We start from the raw sequence: 17,727 nt of genomic DNA, 5'->3' as shown, positions 1-17,727 counted from the left end.
TTGTCTGTGGGCCGAGGGGAGGGGCCCCCGAGGAGGCAACGCCTTGATCTAGGACTCCCGGCCTCCAGAACGTAGAGAAAGTTCGCTCTGCCCTGCAAACACCACCGTCTGGGGCGCTCTATTGTCGCGCCCCGGGACTCACACAGGCTCCTAACAGGCATCCCTGTCTCCCCGTGTCCAAAACCAAGCCGGCGGCCCCCCGAGCCTGCTGCTCCCCTGCCTCTCATGTCGATGGCCAGCCCGCGCTTCCCAGACGCTCCGGCAAACACTGTGGAACTCCGCTCGAAGTCTCTCTCGCTCGCTCGCATGCCCCGCATCCAGCCCGACTGCCTCCTCATAGGCCATGACAGGCCACACCTCCTGCATGGCCACCGCCCTGGGCCCATGGCACCGGCTCTCTCAGCGGGATTCTTGCCCAGGGCCTCCCACCCGCCCTCCCCGCTTCCTCCTCCACCCTCGATCTCCTGCCATCGCCCACCGTCCACGCACTCGTCTGCCCAGTCCCTCCAGGGCTCCCACCTGACTCACAGGAAAAGGCCAAGACCTCCAGCGGCCCCATCCACTCCCTCACTCCTCCCTTCCCACTCCATCCCCAGTCCTTTGGCCACAATGCCTCTTAAGCTTGCCAAGCTCACTCCCACCTCAGGGCCTTTGCACTCGCTGTTTCCTGCACACTGCCCTTCCCCAGGTCTTCACGCGATTGCTTTAAACCTCTGCTAACGTGTCCTGTTGGCAGAAAGGCCGTCCCGGACCACCTTTTGCCCAACATACCGTCTCCTCCTCTGCCTCCCCACCGCCCACCTTCCTTACTCCCCTTTATCCTGCTTTACTGCTTTCTGTGGCTCTCAGCCTATTAAGGATCTGTCGACCCGCATGTGGCCTTTTCCCACCCCGACTAGAAAGTAAGCCGTGTGATGGGAGCTGTTTAGCTCTCATTTCTCCTGGCTTCCCACAGCTTCAGCAGTACCCGCACGTAACGCATCTTCTGTGAATATGTGCTGCCTGTCAGGACAAAGTCACTCCCATCTTAGCTCGGAAAAAAAACTGACATCCGGAGATCATAACAGCCTGACCAGGCTCACAGAGCATGAAAGGGGCAAAGCCAGGCTTCCAGAGCCTCTGGTTGAAGCACCATCCTGTGAAGCGGCTTCCTATCACAGGAACGATGTACAGCGTCCCATGAAGGTGCAGAACAAGGAGAAGCATCAGGGGAGGCTTCCTGGAGGAGGCGGAGGTGGAGCTAAGCCTTGCAGAAAAGGTAAGATACAGACAAAAACCGATGGTGTTCTGAAAGAAGCCAGTCACGAGCAAACACCCAGTGATTAGAAAGCAGGAAGGAGGCAGATGCGTTCGGGGCGTATGGGGCACGAGCAGGAGGGGTGGGTGGGAGAGACAGATTTCTCCCTCCCCTGGTCCCCACCTTCCCTCCGCTCTGTGAGCAGGAATCCCAGACCTGGCAGGTCTTTTCTCGAGGCCTGCAGTCCTCTCCAGGGATCTAGAACCCACGCTTCATGAGACAGAGGCCCGAGAGAGAAAGGCGGGGGCGGGGGGCGGTGGCCAATGTCGGGGCCCCGGGATGGAGGCTCTGCTCCCGAGCCCAACGGGGTGTGGGGGCGTCTGGTGCACCTGCTCGTGGGGGCTGGGTGTGCGGTCTGGAATCTGCAGAGACCCCAAAGCCCACAAGGCAGCGATGCCCAGAGTTTCACGATCTCAGGAAAAGTGGAGCTGAACTTCTGTTTGTGGAAGACTTCCTTAAAAAGTTTTCCTTTTATTAAATAATTTCTGTGATATTTAGGGAGGAGAGTTTCGAGCTCGCAGGCGTCTGCCACCTGGACCTGGCGGAGGCCCAGGCTTTTACAGCACAACGCCCGGGTTCACCGGTTCAGCACTCTATTTACGCCTCGGAGGAAGATGGAAAATTGAAGCACTGATGTCTCCCAAAGTCTCCTTTGGGTAAAGAAAAACAAACATGATATCTGCAAATCATTCCGGCGTCTCAGCCTGTTGCCTTACTCGGGGAAACGACTTGAAACGAACGGTTGAGCCTCGCGCCTGCCAAAACTGGGGGCGTCTCCATCAGAACCAGACTCAAATGCCAACCACCCGGGGCTCTGTTCTGTTAAAGGTCACCTGTCATTCTCCACCCAGGCATGGAGATTGCTCCGGAACTCCGATCGCCGTAGCGGGGAAGACATGTTTGTCTTCTCTGATGTCTTACTCACCACGGGCGCAGGCCCGCCTGTTACGGGTTGGGTAAAACCCACTGGACCCCTAATAAGGGCTTAGCATCCACAGATGAGAACGAGATTGAGACGTGCTCTGCCGCGAAGGACAGTAAGCCTTGACGGGGGCCGGTGGCAGGGGAGAGGTGACACGAGGGGGATTTTCTGACTGTGCAGGTTATCAGACACCGAAATAGGAGGTCGAGAAAAGTTGTCACTTTCTCCCAAAAGGACACGTTCACCCGGAACGCTGTGCCAAACGCTGAAGGTGGCAAAAGGACCCTGGAGATCTTTCCTAGACTCCTTACAGACAGCGGGGAAGCCGGGCTGACGCAGCAGGCAGGACCGGGCGCTCTCCGAAAATTCTTAGGAAATAACTTTTACCGGTATCGCCTGGTTAAGGAAAAAGCTGAGTGTCCGTCTTTAACTAACAGAATTACCCACCAAGAAAACGCCACGCGGCCCCTTGTTGTATGTCTGCCCTGCCTCTTCCTAAAGATCCCCAGACAGCACCGACCCCAGCTCTCGAGGCTCCTGGTCTCTCGCCGCCCGCACACCGGGCCGCCCGCCCTCAGAGCCCTCAGCTGCCCGTCCGGGACGGCAGAACCACGCCTGTGGTCACCTGGATGGCAGGCTCGCTGGGAATCACTGTGTTCTTCCCTTCTGATAAACCCCGGAGGCCGCAGGGGAGGAGTTCAAAGGTAACGTACATCGTTGACGTCGCTTCGAAAGCAATTGCTCTCATGCTCTCAAAGGCAGACGACAGACCTAGCAACAGACGGGGGTTAACCCCAGGAAGCAAGCGGCACGGACCTTCCACGTTCGCTCAGAATCCTCCTCACCAGATTTTCTTATGCAAACACTGGAAATAAGTGCTAAAATGTCAACGGTCCCCAGGCCGGAAAATAATGGAAAAGCCTTCCTTTTTTCCCCTTCCGTTCTTCTTTACTGGAAGATTAAAATGCAGTGGCTGCAGGGGCCGTGGGCTGCCGGCCCCTTCACCACCATTACGGGCCACGTCCTGGGGGCTCGAGGCCCAGGGGCACTCGTCCTTCCTTACTCCAGGCCGGGTGATCCAGCCGCCGCCTCTGGGAACCACGGCCTGGCCTCGCCTCCAGCCCCCAAGGTGGCCACCAAATTCCCATCCCCCGCTGGGATTTAGGTGGGCTACAGGTTAGTGCCAGGCTGCTCTCGGAGCCTGCGGGCAGCGTGTGAGCAGCCGGGCGCTAGCGACAGTGAGACGCGCCCTGGAAACCTAGCTGGTGGCCGGGAAGATGATGCCTCGGGCACGTGGGGGCCGCCGGTGGATACGAAAGTGAGGACAAACTGGTCCACAGGACAGTGCCAGGACGCCAGAGCGCGCACGGACAGGGCTTTCAGACATGCTGGGGGGTCACCGCGCAGTGGACCAAAGGGCTGCAGGGGTGGATGAACGGTCTTTGGGCCGAGCTTAAACCTCCTGAGGTTTGTCTCCCAAATCGCACCTTAACCGTGGAAGGTGGGGAAGGCGGAACTGGGCCAGGCCGGCACAGGACAGGTGCGACGCAGCATCTCACAAGCCCTGTCTTGACCCAGTTTCAAAGTCTTGCCTGGGAATCCTCAGTTTCCCTTCTGACACAGCTTGCTGAGTCCCCTCCACTCCCACCACTTCCCTATGCGGCTCCCACACTCCATCTGGGGACAGCCCCTATGCCCTGCCCGCCCCCCATTATTCAAATTAGCCAATCCACAGAGAGCTCGTAAAACCCAGCTGCCCCCCCCCCGCCCCCTTGCCATCTGCAAGTGGCCACACGCAAGCGGCCTTCACCGCTCAGCGGCTCTTACCCGTCCCAGCACAACCCCCAGTGTGGCCCGTGTGGCAGCCACCTCCTATTTGGAACTGCGAGTAAGCAAAAGTTCTGCCTCGCATCTGAGTGTCACTGTGTTGTGTCCAGCCGTCAAAAGAATCTTTAACCTGTGGGGCGCCCGGGAGTTCAGTCGGTGAAGCAGCCGACTTCGACTCAGGTCACGATCTCACGGTTCGTGAGTTGGAGCCCCGCATCGGGCTCTGGGCTGTCAGTGCAGATCCCGCTTCGGATCCTCTGCCCTTCTCTCTCTCTGCCCCTCTCCTGTTCGTGCTCTCTCTCTCCTTCTCAGCAATAATGTTAAAAACATTAATAAAAAAAAAAAAAAAAAGGATCTTTAAATCGTATAAAACGATAGGGGTCTCCAACAAAAGTGCGATTTGTTTTTGTCTATTTGCAGAATCTTTCTTCTGCCCCACGCAGCGTGCCACAGAGCTGGTGAGCAGGGAACCACCTTCCTCTGACCAGAGGGACACGGTCACAAGGGGCCACAAGGCCTCGCACCAGCCATCTCGGTGAGCTTCAATCTCTCTTCAGAAGCTCTGATCTCCATGGACAGGCTCGGAGTCCCCAGCACATTAGAAATAAGCATGGTTCGCTCGTATGGAGCCCCCGTGATGCCAGGCTCTGGGCAGAGGGTTTCCCTGCACCATCTCCTCGAACCCCTCCACCTGATGTCCTAAAGGTTCCCGCCCCTGGTTGTCGGTTGAGGAAACTGAGGCACAGAGAGGCTAATAACCTGCCGCGGGAAAGTCAGGTTTCGATTTGTAATCTGTTGGCAACATCATCTTGGTTGCACAGAGCATTTTCCACTTCATAGACCCCTTCCATCCATGTTTTCCCAGCAAATACCTACTTGTGTCTGGCAGAGGGTGAGGTCAGAGGGTGGAGTTTTTACCCCATGAAGGGCACTGAGGCTTAGAAAGGTTAAGTATGGGGCGCCTGGGTGGCTCAGTTGGTTAAACATCCGACTTCAGCCCAGGCCATGATCTCGCGGTTCATGAGTTTGAGCCCCATGTTGGGCTCTGTGCTGACCGCTCAGAGCCCGGAGCCTGCTTCGGATTTTCTGTGTCTCCCTGTCTGGCCCCTCCCCGCTCGCACTCTGTCTCTGTCTCTCAAAAATAAATAAAGGTTAAGTGAACATTTTTTTAAAAAGAAAGGTTCAGGGCGCCTCAGTGGCTCAGTCGGTTGGGCGTCTGACTTCGGCTCACATCACGATCTCATGGCTGGTGGGTATGAGCCTCGCATGGGGCTCGGCGCCTGGAGCCTGCTTCAGATTCCGTGTCTCCCTCTCTTTCTCTCTGCCCCTTCCCCACTCACACTCTGTCCTTCCGTCTCTTAAAAATAAATAAACATTAAAAAATTAAAAAAAAAAAAAGAAAGGTTCAGTAGTGCCCCGACCGCTCGCCCTCGAGACGTGAAGTAAGTGTACAAAACCACGCTGCGAACTGTCGGGCACCTTTGGGGGTGGGAAGGACGGCGCCAAAGAGGCAGCTGCCCAGTGTCGCAGGACAGAGGACAGCCGGAGAGGCGAGGCCGTGGTCTGCCCCTACTCCCACCCCCATGTGCCACGCTGTCTCTTTCGCTGTTGAGACAATTGCTACTTCCTCCAAAGCCCTTCGAGCCCTCCCCGCGACACCCTCGTGGAACAAAGTCAGCGGGACCTGGGGAGCCTGGTGTGACGGCGGCCCAGTGACTCCGCTGTTAGGAGGGGTCTTGAGGCTGACGGTCTTCAAGAGAGACCTCTCTGCCAAAAACAAAGGCGCCCGCAGAGCACACGGGGAACGATATGTATTCCAGCCCATGTCTGGTAAACTCTCAGACTAAGGCGGCAAGGCAGGGTCACTTGGGTTCTATTAGCTCAATTAATGAGGAGTAAGATAAGGCTAACACGCTGCTCGTCGGGCGGCTCAGCACAGAGCTGGAGTAATGGAGTTATTAACCTCAGTCAGCCACCGAATTGCGCGGCCGATTCCAACTCCATTTCCTGGTTCAGGCCTCCATTAATGGGCTGTTTATTATCCCTAATCCACGTAAGGATCAGCTGCGGAGATATGAGAGCTTCCTGGAAGGACCGAGTGATAATAAAAAAGAGAGAGAGAGAGCAGAGGAAGGTAAGAAATCCCCTCTATCTTGCATTTTAATTGTTCTCCAGTCCCACTGCCATCTGTCCCCCTGGAGCTCACAGCGCCCTTCTCACTTTGGAACACGCTAGAAAAGGCAAAGCCATCATCCAGGGCTTTCACTGTGTTGTCCCCGAACATACAGCGTCATACAGAACTCAAAAGAACAAGTTTTGAAATCAAATTAGAGAGCTCCGGCGTGGAAACTACAAACCAGTCCAGTTTTTATTTTCACAATGCCGTCTCACTCCACTGTCTCATATTTTGCAGAATCAAAAGCGAGAAATCAAACCAGCGTTCAGCAGAACAATTTAGCGACACCCATGAAACGCCCTGACGGTGACCCTCAGGTTTGCCTGGCCCCACGAGGTCCTTCTGGACAAAGGGCGAGTGCCTCTCGGTCTTTTTCAGGGTCATTCTCCTGTGCCGCGTGCCGCCGGCTGAATAAGGAGCCAACTGCCCCAAGTTCAGCCCACCCCGATCTTTAAGATGCCTTCTGTGGGTAAGAAAAGCAAACAGCTACTAGAGGAAAAAAAATATTTTTAGGCTATCAGGAAATCATGTGTGCCAACCCATAACGAGGAGACACAGCAAATACACCCTGACGGCCATCCCTTCTGAGTCCGTTTGCCATTTTGGTTTCTTTTTATTTTGAACAGGAATTCAAAATCACGCGAGTGACTACCAGAAACGTTTTGGCGCTCCTGACTGTGTGGACGAATCTGCAGCCCGCCCGTGCAAGGTGTGTGTGTGTGTGTGTGTAATGCACTATCACGCACTCACACCCTGTTTTCTCTCTAGGACGGTAGTGCCGTGAGGGTGAAAAGAGTAGAGGCTATTGCCCCGTTTGACACATAGGAAGCCGAGATGAAAGTAGTGTTTTTCAAGCCGGCCCGCTGGGGTGAATGTCAATTATATCGCAGAAAGGACAGAACGGAACCGCTCGGAGCAGGCGCTGGGTTCAGGCCTGGACTGTTCCGTGGGGTCTAAGGCTTCCCCAAGCCAAGTGCCTTTCGCAGAAAAAGCCTGCTTTCTGGGGCCGTTGAGAGGATCTGCAGTGAGATGTAAAGAAACCCGTAATTGGCACTCGGGTATCACCCTCATTCTCAGCAGGATGAGGAGGACAGTGGGGGGCGGGAGGGGGGCAGGGGAACCAGTGGGGGAGGAAGTGTCCTCAGAGGGAGGGATTCTCGTCAGCGCCAGTGGCAGCCTGGGACTGGCCCGAGATGTCCCTGGCCTTGCTTCAAGGGTCTGGCCCCCAGACACCGGACGCGCTTCTCTGGATGGGGGTGGGGTTCCCAGCCCCTAGGGGCCTGGCGCTGGTGTTTGCCAACCTGCTCCCCTCCCTGGTCTGCCCTCCGCTCCCTGGAGGAAACGGCCATGGGTTTAGCAAAGCCGACGACGCACCAGGCACCAAGTGGGAGCCGAACGCAAGGAGCGGGGACCGGTCACTGCTTTCCCAAGGCTCCTCTGGGCTCCTCTGGATGTGGGACACCCTGACCCGCTAGTTTACAAAATGATGATGAATAAAAATCCCGAAGCACCACCACTCTCTCGAAGGAACCCTGTGAGCAGTTTCCCATTTGCATACAAGGAGCTGGGACACAAAAGCTCCTCTAAAACCTGGTCCTTGGGGGATTGCTTTACAGACCCCAAAGTTAGGGCACCGAAACAGAAAAAGAGAAAGAGTAAAGAAGACCGCGTCGTAAATAAATTCCACTCGCTCAGCCGGGGTCCCCTCCTTTACCCTCTTCCCCAGCGATTTCCAAGGAATGCCTCGGCAGCTCTGACCTCGGGCTGGCCTCGCAGCCAGACAGGACGGGGGGGGGGGGGGGGGGGGGCCTTGGCTGCCCAGCCACGTAGCAGGGGAGGGAGGTTCAAGGCCACAGCTTGCCCCGCCCCTCCTCGCCCCACTGAGGGGGAGGGAGGGGGTACGGAAACCCAGCCTGTCTGCTCCCCGGCAAACTTCCCGACATCAATCAGAATCCTCTACTCCCTCTCTATGGTAAACATTAATTTTAAAGGGAAGGACCGCGCCACAAACTTGCTGCATGAAATGAATTATTTTACAGCCAGGCGGAGGGCAGAGTCTGGATACAGCCTCGGATAGCTCTTTCTTTGTTTCTTTCTTTTTCTTCTTCCTTTTTTTTTCTTTCTTTTTTTTTACTATGATGATGTTTTAACAAACTTTATAGCCCGTTTTATTTTGTTCTCAAATAACTTTTTCTCCTTCTTTGCAACACATCAATTACTTGGTCTGTTTCCCTCACCGTGTGATGTTGGCATCTAGAGATTGATATTGCTTGGCAGAATATAATTTAGTATTATGTGCCACGGGTTTATGAGGTAGGAGTCAAACAAAACATTGCGTTTGAACACTATCCATTTATTAGCTCTGAGAAGAGATTTATATTTGACAAGGAGACAATAACTTTGTTTTCTGATAAGCCAGAGAGGTCTATTTCGGTGTCCGACACGGATCAGCTTCTCCTTCTCCAATAACTCTGTTTACTGGCATGAATATATTTTAATAATAAAATTGATATATATGTAAATTTATTTTAATCTAATTTCATCGAACCCTCCTAAAAAAAAAAAAAGAGGCTTTGTAGATTGTTTTCATGTCTGAATTATAGATTTCTGTATCGTATTCCCAGATTGATTTCTAGGCTATAATTCTGCCAAGGTTTCCTCCTGGTGTCAGAAACAGCAACGCCACAGCTAGACTGCTTTATAATTGGCATCACAACCGAGCCAGAATTACAGCCCCGATATTCATGCCAATGCCAGGCGGGCTCATTTTAGAATATTTCGCGCTTTCTCAGCCTGGATCTGGACTTGAAGGTTTATGGCTAAAATTACCTTCTACATTAATCATAAAAATGTTAATTGAAGGCTGAGGTGGGGGGGGAATGGAGTAGTCAGACCCGAGGCGGAGGAGAAGGAGGAGAGGAAAATAAGGAAAGGTGATGGAACAGGGGTGACGATGAGACCTGTGTTGGAAACAAACATGTTTTTCCCTGTTTGGCCTCCGCCCTGGGGGTCAAATAAATTAAATCAGCATTGTTTACTAAGTCTTTAGAACCTGAGTTTATTGGTGAATGGAGAAATACTCCCTCGCAAACCTGCCCTAAATCAGAGAGCTTCTTGAGTATTCTCCCCGTGTGCTTCTGAATAAACACGGTGCCCTCGCCTGTCTAAAACTGTCGTTTCCTCCCTCGGGGCTCAGAAGAATCGAGCACTGGATCCTTGCCTCCAGCCTCCCCCAAAGTGACCGTTCTGCAATTTCCCAGAGCCTCTCATCTTCAGGTAGATGACCCCCTTGCACAGAAGCTAGCCCACTGGCACCCTAGTGTGTTAAGCTGCCGGAACACGAAGGGTGGACACTTAGCCCCATGGCCCTGTGGCCCCTGGAGGTCCTCAGACAACACGGGTAGTAAGACAGGAAGCCCCGGCCGTTTGCCCCAGAACCAGACGTCTCCGCCTCCCGCAGGAAGCCCTCCGGCCTCAACTCTAGGGGTTGAGGAGAATGCCCCCCCCCCCCAGAGGGCCGCCTCCTAATCCCCAGAATGTGGGAATCTGTTACTTCCCCTGGCAAAAGGGATTCTGCGGATATGATTCAGATAAAGACCCTGACATGGTCAGATTATCCCTGAGTTTCTGGGTGAGCCCAATCTAACCCCGTGGGTCCTGAAAGCCTGAGAAGTGTCCCCAGCTCTGGTCAGGGGGAGACGTGACTATGTCCACGTGTGCAACGTTGCTGGCTTTGGAGATGAAGGGGTCCCGGGGCCAAGGACGGTGGGCAGCCTCCTGGTAAGGGTGAGGAGATGAATTCTTCCCAGAGCTTCCAGAAAGGGACACAGCCTGCCGACTACTGATTTTAGGCCTACAGCACTGGGTGACGATAGATTTGTGTTGTTTAAGCCACCAAGTTTGTGGGGATTTATTAAAGCAGTCGCAGAAATAAAATAATATACCAACTCATGCCATTCTTAGGCAAAAGACAGGCCTATTATTCAAGGACAAATCGTTGGCAAAAGACAAGCATCTTGGGACCTAGGGAGACATGCTTCCCCAAAAATGGTGATAGACAGATAGATAGATAGATAGATAGATACATAGAAAGAAAGAAAGGAAGAAAGAAAGAAAGGCAGGAAAGGAGGGAGGAAGGAAGGAAGGAAGAGAAGGAAAAAAAATAGAGAGAGACAATGAATACCCTTTGGAAGAAAAATTACTCCAGGAAACCTAAGCACATTTTTCAATCAAGACTTATCAATACACTCAACACAATTTAGGAAAAACAGACTCTACCATGGAAGAAATCATGGAAAAGGTGCAAGATAGAAGAGGAGATGAGCAAAAGCTGACAGACTTAAGGGAGAAAATAAAGGGAAACATAAAAACATTATAGAGGGGCGCCCGGGTGGCTCAGTCGGTTGAGCGTCCAACTTCAGCTCGGGTCATGATCTCACAGCTCATGAGTTCGAGCCCCGCATTGGGCTCTGTGCTGATGGCTCAGAGCCTGGAGCCTGCTTCGGATTCTGCGTCTCCCTCTCTCTCTGCCCCTCCCCTGCTCGTTCTGTCTCTCTCTGTCTCTCTCTAGCTCTCAAAAATAAATAAACGTTAAAAAAAATTTTTTTTAAGCATTATAGAAACGAAAAACCAGGGGCCATGAGACAGTAACACAACAGAACATAGTTGAAGTTATCATGAAGGACAGATGGGAAACGAACAAGACATGAAAGCTACCAGAAAAAAATCCCCAATTATGGAAAACAGATGATAGCTATCCGACACGCACACGAGTGGTCTTCCTGGAGAAGAGGGCCAAGCAAATGAGCCAGGAAAATACTAATATGTGTACTAGAAGAATGTCCTCCTGAAATAACGTACCCGGATGGGATGCATAAGATCTCAGGGGAAAGTCATCAAGAGAAGCAAGACTGAGGTCTCGCCAGTGTAAATGAACTTGGGGGGTGGGGGGAGAGCACGCGAGGGCACCCAGACAGAAGACGCACTTGACCCACCGCCCCCGGGGAACTCCTGCAGCCCCAGAGACGGCCGAGGACAGTGCGGAAAAGATACAGGAGTGCCGGTGGGGAAGAAATTTGACCCAACGGTTCTTCACTTTGCCAGATGTTGTTCACAAATAAAGGTAACAGAAAGGCACTCTCAAACGGGCAAGAATTTAGGAAGTCTAGCATGCACGTGCCCCGGCTGAAAAAGCATCACAGACGACCCATTCAAAGGACAGACGAATCAAAATTGGTAAATGGGGGAGGTTGCGTTACGGAAATAGCTGATGTTGAACTCTGAATCCGGTTGAAGACAGGGAACTAAAAGCTCACAAGTGTCATAATTATTGCTGGAGACAACATCATCGTTACACCTCTAGAAAGAAACGCTTAGCAATCTTAAAAACAGGAATGTGGGGGCGCCTGGGTGGCGCAGTCCGTTAAGCGACCGACTTCAGCCAGGTCACGATCTCGCGGTCCGTGAGTTCGAGCCCCGCGTCAGGCTCTGGGCTGATGGCTCAGAGCCTGGAGCCTGTTTCCGATTCTGTGTCTCCCTCTCTCTCTGCCCCTCCCCCGTTCATGCTCTGTCTCTCTCTGTCCCAAAAATAAATTAAAAAAACGTTGAAAAAAAAAATTAAAAAAAAAAAAACAAAACAGGAATGTGTGTCCCACAGACCGGCACAGAACAGCCTGAGGACGTGTGTCCCCACCTGCCCCTCTTCACGACAGAGAGTGGACCGGCAGGGGCGAAGAGGGAGCACATGGGGGAGCACTCTCTCTTTCTCCTGCACATGACAGTCGAGAGCCTCTGTTTCATTTGACAAAGTGAGACGCACAAGCCTAACCGTGTACATGAAATGTACAAAGCGTGCTGGAGACACAGACCACCGTCCACACGGACTAGCGGAGAGAAGAGAAGGTAACAACTGCAGTAAGAAAAGTCAAAGAAAACACAAACCAGGAAGAAAAGACTCAGTCGGCGGACAGGTGGAGCGTGCGACTCTTGATCTCTTGGGGTCGTGAGTTCGAGCCCCACATTGAGTGTAGCGTTTACTGAAAAAATAAGTAAATAAACTAAAGAAAAAAAAAGATGGAAACCCAGGGTGCCTGGGTGGCTCCGTTGGTTGAGTGTCCGACTTCAGCTCAGGTCATGATCTCGTGGGTCGTGGGTTCGAGCCCCGCGTCTGGCTCTGTGCTGACAGCTCAGAGCCTGGAGCCTGCTTCGGATTCTGTGTCTCCCTCTCTCTCTGCCCCTCCCCTGCTCATGCTCTGTCTCTCTCTCTGTCTCAAAAACTAAATAAACATTAAAAAAAATTTTTTTTAAGATGGAAGACAAAGGAAGCCCCAGTGAAGCATAAAATAAAGTGATAAAGGCAAAAATAAGTGGGATATTTTCAGCTATTCAAGGACTAAAAAAAAGCAGGTTGAGTAAAAAAAACACATTAAGCCCAATTTCATTCTGTCCACACGATAACAAAAAATAAGGGAAGCAAACTAGTTGAAACTAAAAGTGGGGCTACACAGGTGCCACAAAGAGGCCGCGGGCTGAGTTCCAAGTACGAATGTCACATTGAAACACGCACCAAACTGTTTCCTCCCAAAGCACCCCCCCCTCCCCGCGAAAAAATGACTCAAGGGGCTTTAGAAACCGACCCGACGCGACAGAGAGAACAGAGGAAGGGGACACGGACACAAAATGTCCGGGGCTGGAAAGCAGGTGTGCAGGGGGCAACCAGCTGCAGAGACCCCAACGGCCAACCCCGAGTCAGCAGTAGGAACCGCTGAGAACAAACCCAGCGTTCACCACCAAACCCTCAAAGGCTCGGGCACAGGCACCACTCTGGAACCGGCGGCTGAAATAAGGAGGACTGGTTGAAGAGATTAAGCCCCAGATCCCCTCCTCACACCGTCTTGCTGGGCCAGTGTCTCTCCTCCTTCACTTGGGTAGAAATGGAAGGTTTCTGCTCTAGAGAAGGTATAGTTCAGGCTCCTTGGGCCGAGGAATGCCAAGCACAGGTCAGAGCTTGCATCTGTACCGAAATTAGGGGAAATAAATAAAAAATATGCACATGGCCTGCAGCAAGCGATGCCTCCTTCCGCTTCCGCCTGCCTCCCACTGTCCTCCTCCCCCCTGGACCCCAGAACCTCACCATCCGGCAGGAGGCTGAACGAGTCCTCCTGGACAAAGCTGAGCAGCGTGGGGGAGTTTGGCGGAGGGTTCTGCATAAATGGCCCCAAGAGACCGCCCTTCCATGAAGACAAAGTCCACGGGCCACAAGGTCCCACCCACTAACATCTTAATCCCCTACTCTAACACTGGAGCAAACCACCAAGGGTGACCTGACATCTGAAAAACAATCAGATCGACAAACCAACAAAAGAATCTACTGAGAAAGGACGAGGCCAAGACAGACAGAACCTTGGAGCACGTGGCTGGCTCGGTCGGTTGAACGTCCGGCTCTCGGTTTCGGTTCAGGTCATGATCTCACAGTTTGTGAGTTCAAGCCCCGCATTGGGCTCTACGCTGACAGCGGAGGCTGCTTGGGATTCTCTCTCTCCCTCTCTCTCTGCCCCACCCCTGTTCTCTCTCTGTCTCAAAATAAATAAGTTAAAAAGAAAAAAAAATAAAGACTGACAAAACCTTAACAGAAAGGGGAAACCCCCACCTCCTGCAATAACAAGCCTGTCACGAGCATTTCCAGAGATAGAATAATTCATTTAACAAGATCAATAAAATTTAAAAGGAACATTCCAGATTAGCTTCGGGGACAACCAAGTAAACCAGACCCACGCCAAAGAAACGAATGAAATCTTATAGTGAAGCTTTACGACCCTGGGGATGAAGGAAAGATCTACCAAGTTCCAGAGAGAAGAAAAAAGCCCACGTACGAAGAACCAGGAATCACACTGGCATTGGGCTTCTTAACAGCAATTCAAAATGGCGGAGGGAAAGCGACTGGGGTAATTCCTGGCCCCACCAACCGACCCCGCAAGTCGGAAGGTAGGATGAGGGCACTTCGGGCCGTACCAAGTCTCAAAAAATTTATCTCCCACACAACCTTTCTCAGGAAGCTACCGATGGATGTGCTTGACCAAAACAAGGCAGCAAACCAAGAGAAAGAAAATCGGGAGACGTGGAAACAAGCTTCCTCACGTGGGAGGGGGGCGAAGGGAACCTTTGGGTGCTCGTGCACGGGAGCATCGGGATGACTGTGCACCCGTGGAGGGGGTGGAGGGGGACCTCTTCAGTCTGGAACAAGTGTGCTGAGGACATGACAGCCTCCTTCTGTTAAAACCACCGTTTTTTAAAATTTATTTTTTTATGTTTATTTATTTTGAGAGACAGAGAGAGCAGAGGAGGGGCAGAGACAGAGAGGGAGAGAGAGAATCCCAGGCAGGCTCCGTGCTGTCAGTGCAGAGCCAGATACGGCGCTTGAACTCGAGAACCAATGAGGTCATGACCCGAGCCGAAACCAAGAGTCAGACGCTCAACCGGCTGAGCCACCCAGGCGCCCCTAAAACCACCTTTTGAACTCGAGGAACAGCTGGAGGCCAGACGGAGGAAGAGTATGGGGCTCGGAAAACAGGAGAAGGACAAAGAAACTCCCGTGATGCCACAGCGGGTAAGTCTGACAACAGCCATGCCGTCAGCCAAGAGGAAACAAAACACAAAAACAGTCCAACCGAGAGAGAGGAATCAGAGGGAAAGAAAAAGCCTGCGGCCGACAGATTACATAGCCTGACGGACCTTGTGGCAAACTATTCGGAGGCGCTCTAATAAGGAGTGGAACTAGTTAGCACATAGATACAAAGAAAGGTAGGCAAGCGAAAAAGCAAGGTGATTGTGAGCGTCAGGAACGACAAAATAAGAAAAATTTAAAAAGGCAAAACAGACCAAAAGGCGCGCCTTCCGGTGGAGCTGGCCCCCGAGAGCGGCTGCTCTAGAAGAATCAGTGTGTGCCTTCTACCTCTCTGGCCAGAACCTGGGAGGTCCTGAGGCAGACTGCAACACAGACTCTCTCTCTCTCTCTCTCTGATACCGATGTTTTGCTGCTGAGGAGGGGCACAGGGGGCGCTCAGACACCCCGCGGTCGTGTCAAAGACGGTCACTTCCGTCAGGGCGACGTTTCACAAGGAACACATCGCTGACCCACGCCTTTGTGAACTGCGTAACACGGCACCGACACACAGAAAGCAAAAGCTGCAGGAAATAAGGGAACAAGAGAAATTAGTAAAAATGCGCTGTTAGCGGGAAGTCAGCAAATCAGTCCTTGACAGGATGACAGACACAAAAAACAAACACAGCAATGAGGAGACAAGGACAGAGGGGATCGAGGAGGGCCTAAGGGGCGCCGGCTGGCTCAGTCAGGGGAGCATGTGTCTCTCGATAGAGGGGTCGTGCGTTCGAGCCCCACGTCGGGTGTACAGATGACTAAAAAAAATAGACTTAGAAAAGAAAAAGTGTGACTTAATAATGTATATTTAATTCTATAACTTCAAATTTAAAATACACATTCTTGGGGCGCCTGAGTGGTTCAGTCGGTTGAGCGTCCGACTTCGGCTCAGGTCGTGATCTCGCGGTTCGTGAGTTCGAGCCCCACGTCGGGCTCTGTGCCGACGGCTCGGAGCCTGGAGCCTGCTCTGGATTCTGTGTCTCCCTCTCTCCCCCTCCCCTGCCTGTGCACGCTCTCTCTCTCTCGCTCTCTCTCCCCCTCTCAAAAGTAAGTAAGCATTAAAAAATTTATAAAATACACATTCTTTTCAAATACTGTCGAATAGCCTTCCACAGAATGCCAATAATTTTTATTTTAAATTCGAGGTTGCACTTCAACAACTTCTCCACACGCCACGTGAAGATAAAAAGCCAATAACGAAAAGCTGAAATGATAACAATAAGATGCCAAGTACCTAGAAACGCAAAAACTCTCCCAAACCAAGTCGCACTCTCTGCTACAAGGGACCCCAAAACAGCCAGATACCTAGCAGGTTCCTTAATTGTTGCCACCGTTTGCAGGTTAGGACCAACCAGAGAAAGCCACATATGGTCCCCCGGCCAAGCACACGGGGCGCCCCGCTTCGAGGTGGCCACCCCCCCACCCGGCCTCCCAGGGCAGCAGCTCGGGCAGGGCGCACCCGGGAGGCCTTCCCGCTCCGCTGCCGGCCTCCGGGCCTCTGCCGAACCCGAGCGGCGTGGCGACTCCCTCGCCAGAGCGAGCTCAGACTTCTTAGCCTTGCTTGTTTCCACTGGAACCCCCCTCGTTTCCTCCCACAGTACACACAGTGACGGCGTGCTCTCCGGTGCACGTCAGCGGAGGAGGAATGCGATGTTCCACGACATTGGATGCCGTTTTGGAACAAATGGCCAACCATCTGGGGAGGAAGTGCTCAGCCCGTGCCCCATACCCGCATCAGAATACATGTCCGATGCACCGAAGGTTTAAACGTAAACCGTGCAAGAGGAGAAACGGCAGAAGGAGACATCCGTTCACTGGCACAATCCCCTGGGGGAGGCGAGGCTGTCTGGGGTGGGTCGGCATTCACGGGCGAGGAAGTTCGGGTCCCGCGAGGTAAGTGACAGAGCCGGGACCTGAACCCAAGCCTGACTCCCAGTTCACGGGGCAAAGGGGGCGGGTGGCCGGGGATGGGGAGGGGGGGGTGTCGAAGAGCCATGCCACTGCAGGGGCAGTGGAGCTTCTGGTAAACCGCAAGCTGTCACCGGGACCTCGTCGGCCGAGCCCCTGGGGAGGGGGTGCCCAGTGGCAGCGACCTTCCGGAAGGGGGCGGCTTACCTGCTGGGCTGGTGGCCCAGGCTGTGCAGCATGTGCGCCTGGTCCAGGTCTCTCGGGAAGCCGTGCAGCACCCACCCCTTCTGAACGCTGTCCTGCTGGCTCAGCCTCTGGTCCAGCACCTTCATGATGATGCTGTCGGGGACTGCAGGGAGAGGAGGGCGGGCGGTCACGCTGTCATCCTGGGCACCGCTCCTGACCCAACGGGAGGGTGAGGGAGCATCGGCGGCCTGGGGGCCGTGGGTTTCCTAACTTTCCTTGACTCCGGATTGACCTGGTGAAGGGTCGGGTTTCGGTGGACAAGGCTGCGGGTGCCCAGGTCCCTCCCAGGTCCCGGCAACTGGAGGAACGCAGGCCGTGGGAGAAGGAAAACCCGCACTGGATGACCCTGACCTTGATCTTGACCCTCCCCTGACCTTGACACGATGCCGCACCCATCAGCAGCCAGGTTAGTCCCCGTTCCTGCAGGGTCTGTTTTTTTTGCAGCAAGAGGCTTTTCGGGGTAACACAGCAGGCCCCCGGTGAAGGTTTACTCTGGGTGTCTTGTGCTAATTTGCGACACACAGGCGACCCCTGCTTCTCTCCTTCCTCCGCTTCCCCCCTCCTTGATGTCTAGAATCAGACCTCTAGAATTGCAGCTGCGGTGACAACCAGAGACTGAAACGCAGTCTCAAGGAGAACGAGATCTTGAGAGGATGCTCGTTTACGTTACCGCAGTTCACGTTTTCCCAAAATGT

The 17,727-nt window shown here is 53.2% G+C and overlaps 1 protein-coding gene across 5 annotated transcripts in view; it reads right to left on the bottom strand.

The window, feature by feature from the left end:
- AK8 (adenylate kinase 8) overlaps positions 1-17,727 on the bottom strand; it is a 129,875-nt gene that overhangs the window by 33,728 nt on the left and 78,420 nt on the right. For 4 of the 5 annotated variants that reach the window (XM_027035491.2, XM_027035487.2, XM_027035488.2 and 1 more), the window contains one exon: positions 16,994-17,135. In XM_027035491.2, the coding sequence (XP_026891292.1) occupies positions 16,994-17,135 (142 nt within the window). Of the gene's footprint in view, positions 1-615; positions 1,247-16,993; positions 17,136-17,727 lie in introns of those variants that run through there. The other variant, XM_027035489.2, reaches the window with a different exon arrangement.

This window comes from Acinonyx jubatus, chromosome D4 (assembly GCF_027475565.1).
Source record: "Acinonyx jubatus isolate Ajub_Pintada_27869175 chromosome D4, VMU_Ajub_asm_v1.0, whole genome shotgun sequence".
NCBI classification, from domain to species: Eukaryota; Metazoa; Chordata; class Mammalia; order Carnivora; family Felidae; genus Acinonyx; species Acinonyx jubatus.
The sequence above is the reverse complement of the archived record's forward strand: the minus strand, read 5'-3'. Positions and strand labels throughout refer to the sequence as shown.